General features: G+C 43.3%; 1 protein-coding gene across 1 annotated transcript; it reads right to left on the bottom strand.

The window, feature by feature from the left end:
* Positions 1-1,020: 1,020 nt before the first annotated feature.
* On the bottom strand, positions 1,021-7,042 carry dlc (deltaC). The gene is made up of 9 exons (XM_014214088.2): positions 6,734-7,042; positions 6,398-6,637; positions 5,765-5,825; positions 5,267-5,524; positions 4,501-4,862; positions 4,176-4,392; positions 2,881-3,583; positions 2,529-2,646; positions 1,021-2,404 (listed from the first exon to the last, which is right to left on the bottom strand). The coding sequence occupies exons 1-9, from the start codon at positions 6,782-6,784 to the stop codon at positions 2,399-2,401; spliced, it is 2,016 nt and encodes a 671-aa protein (XP_014069563.2). The 5' UTR covers positions 6,785-7,042; the 3' UTR covers positions 1,021-2,398.
* Positions 7,043-10,922: the final 3,880 nt, after the last annotated feature.

The following is a 10,922-nucleotide window of genomic DNA, read 5'->3' as shown; positions in this document are numbered from 1 at the left end:
ATATTACGTTGATTCAACCTGTTTGTTCCCAGTGGGTTGAGATCCTTCACATTTGATAAACAGCATGGACAATGGGGATGTATCCCCCAAGTATAAGGTTCAGTGCGGTGGACTAACATGAACTAGCGTAGTTTAGCATCCTGGTTTGGAGGTTTGGACTGGCACATGGAGGCTAGCAGAACCAGAGAGAGTAGGGGTAGGATAGGGGCCCACAGGGTCAGGTGCTGAGTGGGACCCAGCCCACATGGCCATGCTCCCCATGGGGGGCCAGTGGCCATCCCAGCTCTCAGCAGAAGTGCTCCCCTCCCCCCATTTATACAATTTCTTCTCCCTAACCATCACTTTTTTTCAGAAAGGGGCGGGGGGGGGGTACTTGAGAGGCAGGTTATTCTCAATGGATCTTCCACCAACACAGGAACACTCAATTTCAGTTTCTCATGATGCTTATTGCTTGAGTAAAATACAGAAAATAAAACAGATTTCAGAACTGATGTTAGAAATCCGATCTCATGAGCAGTCAGCAGATGTGTGCACACGACACTAGGAGCAGTGGTGCAGATTTGTTAACATACGCTTCTCCTTGGATCTATTTTGCACAATACAGGGTCTCGTTGAAGGGGGGGAGAAAGTGATAGAGAATTAGCATATGTATACAGGCGTCAGGGAGATGGATTAGAGCTGGTCTTTAGAGCCAGATAATGTATGCTGTGGGAACTATGCCCCAGGCTTTAGAGAAAACACCCTGTAGGATCTCTCCCTTTTCTAGCCTGGCACATGAATCCCTAGATGATGCATCTCCAAACAGCACCGCAGCCTCCTCCTAGGCAACAATCTGCTAGCGTCATCCACGTGATTCCCTTTCTGTGATAGCAGGGGTTGGCCTATCTAGGAGGGTTCAAGGGGCCCAGCAACAAAAGTAAATGGGCCCCATCGACTTGAGCCCCATGTCCCATCTACTTACCATAAACATCAAGCGAGCAGCCCAAAGACCCCAACCCCCAGTGGAAGACAACACATGAATTACTGTTTTCTCTGATTTATTATGAAAAAAATATATTTTGGGGGACTTTGTGACAATAGTCACAACATAGACATATATACAATTCTCTTCATAAATACAAATGATGTACAAAAAAATTAAATAGAAAGAATATCTCATGGTTATGTACACATTGCATTGTTAAATTAAAGAGGGCAATAATACAAATATTAAAATAAAAAAAAACATCTATTTGGTTTCAAATTAAAAAGAACAACCTCTTTGGAGTCCTTCACTCTGTAAAAAATAAACATATTTTTAAAGATCCAGCACTGTCGGTTAAAAAAAACTAGGATATTTTGTCATCGGGGAAGCAGAGTTTATGCATAATGCACTTCATTCAAGTCAAGGGAATGCCATAAAAGCACTGGGTGTTTGGCAAGATGGAAGCTGTAAATTGAAAGACATTGAGAAAATCAAACTGTACAAATTACATGTACTACGACTTTCAACTGGTTCAAATAAGACTTTCTGGTATGTTTGTAAAAAAAAAATAAAAAAAAATACTCCGGAAGAGACTGAAAAAACATGTACAGTATCAAACAAACACAAAAGGACACATACAAAATGTCAGTGTGTAAGATCAGTACCATTTTTCCTTAAGTCATAGCATAATTTAAAGATCAGGCACTTGATAAGATTTTCCTAAGTATACTGTACATGTAATGCGCTGAAAGATGGAGCACATTGGTGATTTATTTCCATAGGTAAAGGGAGTCCAGTTTAGGGACTTGAAGGCCTAGATATGACATACAGCCACTACAAACTCACAGATATTTGTAGACAACTGTCCATCTAAGCTTTCAGTAAACCTGAATCTTCAGTTCTTTGATAGCTTCAACATTGTTTCCCACTTTGACACAAAAAAAACAAAAAACAAATAGGCCACAAATGTCCTTGCTGTTAATTTTGATTCTCAAGTGGATTGCAGTGATATCATATTCATAGTTTGTAAAAAGGCCCCTCTAGATTAATTGAGATGTCGTTTTCTTTTCGATAAGGCATCAGGGGAGAAAAAGGTCCTGCTTCTCTGTGAATGGTGAATCCTTGGCACTCTTCCGAAGAAAGTTTTCTTTTTGTTAAAATTTAACACAAAGCAAATTATATTAGATTTAAAAATGTAGTGCAAATTATGCCGGAACATTCTTTTTACTCTCCACCCCCACTTTTCACTTATTGTATCCAAAATTGTCAATGTTGTGAAAAAGTTCATTTTAATGAGCAGCATGAATAAATATTAAATAATACATGTTGATTTAATATATCCTCTTCAATTCTTTGAATTGTCTTTGAAAGATTGTAAACATGATCAGGCAAAGCCCTTGTTGGTCACAGTACTCTTGGTGTCGGAATACTGTGTTAAACCTAAGGTGGGGAAATTATAGAGAGAGGGAGAAAGTTACCAATCAAATCTTGAAAAAGTTAGTTGACAATAACTTCCTTCATAAACTCTTAATAATAACCTGTTTGAATGGGAGGAGCTGCTTACCTCAGTAGCAAAGACACACTGTTCAGCTTGCTGTTCAGTCTGGATGATGAAGACTGGGTGGTACAAGCCTTCTTTAGGGAAGCTCATTGGTGGAACCATTATGCTGCCTTCTGATTTCCTGTTGAAAGAGATAGAGGGAGGGAAAGGAGGTCAGGTTTGGTTCCATAGGCGCCATGGAATCATACATGAGGGTTTCAAAAATCTGATAAAGCCTGAGCGTCACATAGTGAGAGATCAAGTTGTAACATGTTGCTGGGTTCAATACAAGCACTCCAAACTCTAGGGCACTGGTGATCACGTACTCTCTGCTTCATTGGCACAATGCCGTTTGAGTTTGACGAGGCATACTTACTGGTCAAATTTGTTCTTGGCATGACGGTCCTCCTCCTTGGCCAAGTTGTAGTCAACCATCTTCTGCTTGTAGGCCGCCTTGTCTCCGTTTTTGTCTGCGGGGCCCGAAGTCAGCGCTGCGTCCTTATTGGACACCTTGTAATGGCCGCCGGGGATGAGGAAGGCTTCCTTCTCTCGGAGGCTGGACAAGGGGTTGGAACCACCTATGGGCCGGTTGTTGACCGTCTCCAGGTCGTTACGGACGGAAGACGCCATGGCCTTCCGCCCGCGCCTTATCTGGCTTAGGACCACGATGGCAGCACACACCACAAGGGTGAGGGTGACCAGGCCCAGGGCGAAGGAGACAACCAGGACTGCGGGCAAGCCGTCTGCCTTGGGCTTGGCGGTGGGTTTGAGGCTAAACTCGCATCGGGAGCCCATGAAGCTGGCCGGGCACTGGCACACCGGTCCGGTGAAGTGGGTGTAGCAGGTGCCTCCATTCTGGCAGGCGAAGACGGAGCATGCATCGGCGCGGACGCTGCAGTCCTTCCTGGTGAAGCCCAGGGTGCAGGTGCAGGTAAAGTCGTTGACGCCGTCCACGCAGGTCCCAGCGTTGTGGCAGGGGTTGCGGGCGCAGTCATCGATGTTGGTCTCGCAGCGCGGCCCAGTGAAGCCAGGACGACAACGACACATCAGGCTGTGGCCCAGATCCAGGCACTGGCCACCTATCACAGAGACAGACAGACAGACAGGGGGGGGGTTCTAATCACTGCACACTCAACATGTTTATCAAAACTTGAAGTGCAGGTATGAGTGGCAAAGCTTCTTATGGAAGGCAAATATATACTGTGCATATTTGCTTCCTACACCAACAGGAATTTAGCCAATTACAGATAAGCTTGTGCTCATTCCCACATGAAGTACAGTACAGTGTAGCTAATGAGGACCTAGAGGGGACAAAACAGCCCACAACATTCTAAGACTAGTTTTTTCCACCTCATAATGACAGCTTTATCTCACCCCTTATATCAGTCTGAGCCAAGAGCCAAGTGTCTTTGGTATCATGCCTATGCTGCATTTTTTACATTTTAGGCTCGGACTGGATGCATGTCAAAACAAAACTGAGTTTACGTGCAAAAAAGAAAACATTTCTAAAAACCCATGATGGTAACTGCCAAAGAATGTGTCACGGCACAGGTTGAGTTTTGTCGTCAGGCGTACAGATAAGAGTTTGTGAGCAGTTCCAACATAACAATCAGAAGTCCTGGTAGGTTTCCCTCACCAAGACAGTGGTTGTGCTGTTAGGGGGATGCTTACCGTTAGCACAGGGGTTGTTGCTGCAGCGGTCAATCTTCTTCTCGCAGTTGGAGCCCATGTAGCCGGCAGGACAGCGGCAGGAGTAACCACCGGTCACCTGCTCCATGCAGGTGCCACCGTTGAAGCAGGGCCCGTCGGCACAGGTCATCGCACTGATCTCACAGTTCTTCCCGTAGAAGCCTTGGGGGCAGGTACAGGTGTAGTCATTCTCCCGATCCTGGTAATATAAAAAGGGATAGGTTTGCGTTTCATAGTGGACAATTAAAGACTTGGACTGTGAGTAGGCGCTTTTAATCCTGAGAGATAAATGCAACACAGAACTTACATTGCAGCTGCCTCCGTTCTTGCAGGGGTTGCTGTCACACTCGTTGGTTTCGATCTCACAATTGTTGCCACTGAAGCCCGGCCTGCAGGTACAGGTGTAGCTGCCCTGGCCTGTGTTGGTGCAGGGAGCATCGTTCATGCAGGGCTTGTGGTTGGTGCAGTAATTGAGGTCCTGGTTGCAGAACAGTCCTCCCCAGCCCTCTTTACAGTCGCACTGCCACGGCTGGCCGCAGGTGCCATGCAAGCAGCCTGGATAGCGGACGCACTCGTCACAGAGGGGTCCCTGCCACCCAAGGCGGCACTTGCACTCGCCAGGGGCCTCACAATAACCGTGCTTCTCACTACAGCCAGACCAGCAGATGGCTTTAGAGATAGGGGGAAATTTTTTTGAATGAGTGTTTCCCTTTCTAATCACAAAACAACCACCCCTTCACTGAGCTCAGACACATCAAGTATTTGTTAAGTACTAAACTAAGCAGCTGGTACGCACACAAAAGGAACACATGCCATATTTGTTCAAGCAAGGGAGCGCACATTAAGTTCCAACGCGTGTCGCTGTTAAACCATACACTCAGCTTCCATGGTTGGCCCGAACAAAAGATGCAAACTCTATATTTGAATAGACAGAAGCATATTTTTTTTTTTTACCAGAATATGTCGTTGAAATGTCTGAATTAACTATTTCAAGAATTCTGAACAACCTTAAAAAAAATTCAAAGACTTGGCTTTATCGTTTAAAAAACTTTGTAGTCCTTCTGTACACTTACGTTCTGAACAATATTCTCCTTTCCAACCCGACAGGCACATTCTGGTGCCCGCGGCATCACAAGTATAGTGTCCGAATGGGTCGTCACGGGGACGGCAGTAGTCTGAGCAGCTGTCACCGTGGTAGTTTTCATCGCAGACAACGTGGTAAGAATAACGAAGTTCACTTTGCTCTTCAAAATGTACATCCTGTGACCAATCCTCGCCAATGTCTAGTCTTCTACGGGTGGCCAAGCGGCTGATCAAGTTATTCTGGTTTTCTATTAAAGAGAGAGACATTGAGCAGACGAAAAAGAAAATACATTCCTAAAATACAATCTTGTGAGTTAATAGCTTTAAAAAAAATCTATATATATTGTCTAATCAAATATGACCGTATTTTTGCAAATACGTAAAACGTGTTTATACTCAAACGCTTGTGCTGGGATTGACTGTTAGAGGAATATCAAAGCCACTTTCACTCCGTCCTCTAGAGGGAGTGTGCACTGAAGGCTACCTACCTGTGGACTGGCCGTCCGAGGACTCTGCGTTCCAGGCTTCAACAATGAGCGAGAATGTACCCTACAATCCACACAGGAAAAATATATACTTTGTCAAAAAGCTGTAAAAGGCGAGATTATTTAAAGTGTAAACTCATCATGAAAAGCTTCATGCCATTACCCAATCTATGAAATGTACCACAGACATTAACCATTAAAGGCACAGTGCTGTAAAAAAACGTGATTTCCCTTTGTTTTAAATATATTTCCATAATACAGTAACATTGTGAAAATGATGATAATGCCATTTTAGTGTAAGAGGTGTTTGTAAAGACTGCCTGAAATTTCAGCCTGTTTTGATGAGATGGAGTTTTGGCCTGCCGGATGACATCACCCGGTGGTACATTAGTTAATAGACAAATAAGAGAATTCCCCACTCCCAGTCAGTCCTAGCAAAATTCTCACATGCGAAATTGCTCTTTACTAAGAAGACATTTTTGTTTCTTCTTTACCATTTATTTGAAAACAATCACAGTAAGGCACTTAATTGTTACCCAGAAAGGATTTGATATTGAGATAAAAACTGCTGCATTGGACCTTTAATTTCCCATCAGCTCTATGGTATATTGAGTATGTGTACAGTAGGCTACTCACCGGCCACTTGAAATGGAAAGGCACTCTGATGGGTACGCTACTGGAGATGGAGCTCGGGTCGGCACTGAAGATTTCGGTCAGTCCCATGCCATAGGTGCAGGGGGGCTCAGGTGAGATCACATCTTGGGAATGTTTAAGGCAGACTCGGAAGAATATCTGGCAGTCCCTAGACCGTTTACAGACACTACGGGTACTACTGAAGGAGTGTACTTTCAACTCAAACACACCGGACGACTCGACCTACAGGAAAGAATAAGTACATATCAGTGCGTAAAAGGCGCGACTGCACAGGTTACCAACTCATAACATAACTATCAATCTTGTACGGGTACTCACCAGTTGCGTTGATATCAACGCCAAAAAACACGTTAATAACAAATGAGCCATTCTGGGAAGTGTTTCTTCGTCTGCTATGAAAGTTTAGCAGACAGCGCCAGATATCCAATATAGAGGGGAAATGTATTGTATCCCAAAACAAGAAAAAAAATATCACGTGCGAAATGTAACAATAGAGCGCACTTCTTGTCAGATTTTTTTAGTCTTCAGACAATTCTTAATAGAAATGGAGCTCACAACGAAAATAAAATCCCTTTGCTCTGCGGAGCAGTTGCACTCTGGACTTCTACCTTTAGTTACGTGAAGTGGAACGTGCACCAGGGATTTTATACCTCCTTCCAGCATGAGGGGGGAGGAAGTGGGCGCGAATGAAGGGGTGTGTGTCAAAGGCTGTGCAGACTTGGATGCAATTTGGGGACTGTTTACGATGTGCTTTGATTCTGTGTCACCAAATTGGATAGGGTAATATAACGAAATGCAAACCCATTTAAGTTTAAGGCTCTATGGACACTTCAGCCACATACCTGAACGGAAATGTGAAGAAATAGGCTATATATATATATATATATACGTTGAAAGAACTGCGAAGAGACCTAACCTAAACTCGTGTGATTTAAAAAACAAACATATTTTGATCTATGATTAGACATTCATTTCAAGACGTAGTAAATTAAAGGACTGGATACATGCAATGTTGAATACACTTTGTCGATGGGGAAATGTAGGTTTGCTGTGTAAGCGTGATAGGGTCATAATGTGATTGGCCATGAAAAAATCCCCAGTGACTTTACTTCTATTAAGCTGTGGTTAGTTTTCTCCTCTTTTTGTTTTCTTCGGCGTGCCGCGTGCCACCCTATTCTTCATGGATGTTTTCGTCCTTTTCTCCTGGGAGGGAGGACAATGGCCGTGTACGTTGGAGGAGGAGGGGGCTTCGCGCACACCACTTTAATTCAGCCCCAGAATTGTAATTGTTCTGACGCGTGTGAGGCCTCAAACCGGCAGACATCGGAGCGAGATGTTTTATTGTGTCGTCGAAAGATTCGGAGGGGTAGCACTGGAAATGTCAGATAATTGCTTTTGTATGAAGGGGGGGGGGGGTCATGACTACAGCTGTATGATAATCAACGGCACCTGACTATGCAACCCACCTTCTCCTTCCATAGGCTGGGCTACACAACATCTTCGCTGCGTAATAAGCACCCAATGTCAGAGAAGGGAAAAGTGAATCATTTCCATGGGTAAATAGCATTGTTTTTGACTGGACAGATTAGGGGGTAGCCTATCCTACACCACAGCATAGCTAATGATGTAGGATAGGCTACCATATCTCATGCTGCTCGGGTCCAGGCAGAGTAAGTAGCACGCAATCCATTCCACTTTTGTATAATTAAAATGTAGGCCCATAAAGATCGCTACAATTAGGTCTACGCGCGAGCGTGCAGGCAGGAGATGAGCATGACATCAGTCAATATGAATAAATCCAGACCCTCATTAGGTCAGTACAGGTGCATCAAAGCTGGGACCGAGAGACTGAAAAACAGCGTCTATCTCAAGGCCATCAGAGAGTTAAATAGACGACACTAGCCGGCCCCTGCCCAGTACCCTGTCTTGAACTTTAGTCACTGTCACTAGACGACTACCACCCGGCACCGTTGAGGCTGCCGGGTGGATATATTCTATCCATATTGTCTATATATACACAGTATCAGTCAAAAGTTTGGACACACCTACTCATTCAAGGGTTTTTCTTTATTTTTACTATTTTCTACGTTGTAGAATAATAGTGAAGACATCGAAACAATGAAATAACACCTATGGAATCATGTAGTAATCAAAAAAGTGTTAAACAAATCAAAATATATTTTATATTTTTCAAACTAGTCACCCTTTGCCGTGATGGCACCTTTGCACACTTTTGGAAAGAATTCAGACCCTTTGACTTTTTCCACATTTTGTTACTTTACAGCCTTATTCTAAAATTGATTAAAAACAATCTACACACAATACCCCATAATGACAAAGCAAAAACGTTTTTTTCAAAATGTTTGCACATTAAAAATAAAACACTTAAATTTCACATTTACATAATTATTCAGACCCTTTACTCAGTACTTTGTTGAAGCACCTTTGACAGCGATTACAGCCTCATGGATATGACACTACAAGCTTGGCACACCTGTATTTGTGGAGTTTCTCCCATTCCCCTCTGCAGATCCTCTCAATCTCTGTCAGGTTGGATGGGGAGCATTGCTGCAGAGCTATTTTCTCCAGAGATGTTGGATCAGGTTCAAGTCCGGGCTCTGGCTGGGCCACTCAAGGACATTCAGAGACTTTTCCCAAAGCCACTTCTGCATTGCCTTGGCTGTGTGCTTAGGGTCATTGTCCTGTTGGAAGTTGAACCTTCACCCCAGTCTTATGTCCTGAGTGCTATGGAGCAGGTTTTCATCAACGGTCTCTATGTACTTGCTCCGTTTATCCTTCCCTCAATCCTGATTAGTCTCCCAGTCCCTGCCGCTGAAAAACATCCCCACAGCTTGCTGCCACCACCATGCTTCACCGTAGGGATGGTGCTATGTTTCCTCCAGACGTGACGCTTGGCATTCAGGCCAAAGAGTTCAATCTTGATTTCATCAGACCAGAGACTCTTGTTTCTCATGGTCTGAGAGTCCTTTAGGTGCCTTTTGGCAAACTCATTCTGGAAGGTTCTCCCTTCTCCACAGAGGAACTCTGGAGCTCTGTCAGAGTGACCATTGGGTTCTTGGTCACCTCCCTGACCAAGTCCCTTCAGTTTGGCTGGGCAGCCAGCTCTAGGAAGAGTCTTGGTGGTTCCAGACTTCTTCCATTTAAGAATGATGGAGGCCACTGTCTTCTTGGCGACCTTCAGTGCTGCAGATATTTTTTGGTGCCCTTCCCCAGATCTGTGCCTTGACACAATTCTGTCTAGGAGCGCTACGGACAATTCCTTCGACCTCATGCCTTGGTTTTTGCTCTGACATGCACTGTCAACTGTGGGACCTTATATAGACAGGTGTGTGCCTTTCCAAATCATGTCCAATCAATTGAATTTACCACAGGTGGACTCCAATCAAGTTGTAAAACATCTCAAGGATGATGAATGTAAACAGGATGCACCTGAGCTCAATTTAGAGTATCATAGCAAAATTTAGATTATCTCCAAAATACTTATGTGGATAAGGTATTTCTGTTTTTTATTTTGACTAAATTTGCAAACATTCCTAAAAATAAAGGTGTCCAAACTTTTGACTGGTACTGTATACACTGTATATACACCGGTCTACTGTCCATTGCTCTTGTTTCCTGGCCCAAGCAAGTCTCTTCTTATTATTGGTGTCCTTTAGTAGTGGTTTCTTTGCCGCAATTCAACCATTAAGGCCTGATTCACACAGTCTCCTCTGAACAGTTGATGTTGAGATGTGTCTGTTACTTGAACTCTGTAGCATTTATTTGGGCTGCAATCTAAGGTGCAGTTAACTCTAATTAACTTATCCTCTACAGCAGAGGTTTCCTGTGGTGGTCTTCATGAGAGCCAGTTTCATCATAGCGCTTGATGGTTTTTGCGATTGCACTTGAAGAAACTTTCCAAGTTCTTGACATTTTCTGGATTGACTGACCTTCATGTCTTAAAGTAATGATGGACTGTCATTTCTCTTTGCTTATTTGAGCTGTTCTTGCCGTAATATGGACCTGGTCTTTTACCAAATAGGGCTATCTTCTGTATACCACCCTTACCTTGTCACAACACAACTGATTGGCTCAAACACATTAAGGAAAGAAATTCCACAAAATTACCTTTTAACAAGGCACACCTGTTAATTTAAATTAATTTCAGGTGACTACCTCATGAAGCTGGTTGACAGAATGCCAAGAGTGTGCAAAGCTTTCATCAAGGTAAAGGGTGACTATTTTGAAGAATCTCAAATCTCAAATATATTTTTTATTTGTTTAACACTTTTTTGGTTACTACATGATTCCATGTGTGTAATTTCATAGTTTTGATGTCTTCACTATTATTCTACAATGTAGAAAATTGTAAAAAATAAAGAAAAACCCTTGAATGAGTATGGGGGCCAAACTTTTGACTGGTACTGTATATATTGTATTTGACCAATAAAATGTGATTATTTGATTGTAACTGTTCCAGCTTCAACTACACATAGCAGGTAGGCAT

Source organism: Salmo salar, chromosome ssa09, assembly GCF_905237065.1.
Source record: "Salmo salar chromosome ssa09, Ssal_v3.1, whole genome shotgun sequence".
Taxonomy (NCBI): domain Eukaryota; kingdom Metazoa; phylum Chordata; class Actinopteri; order Salmoniformes; family Salmonidae; genus Salmo; species Salmo salar.
The sequence above is the reverse complement of the archived record's forward strand: the minus strand, read 5'-3'. Positions and strand labels throughout refer to the sequence as shown.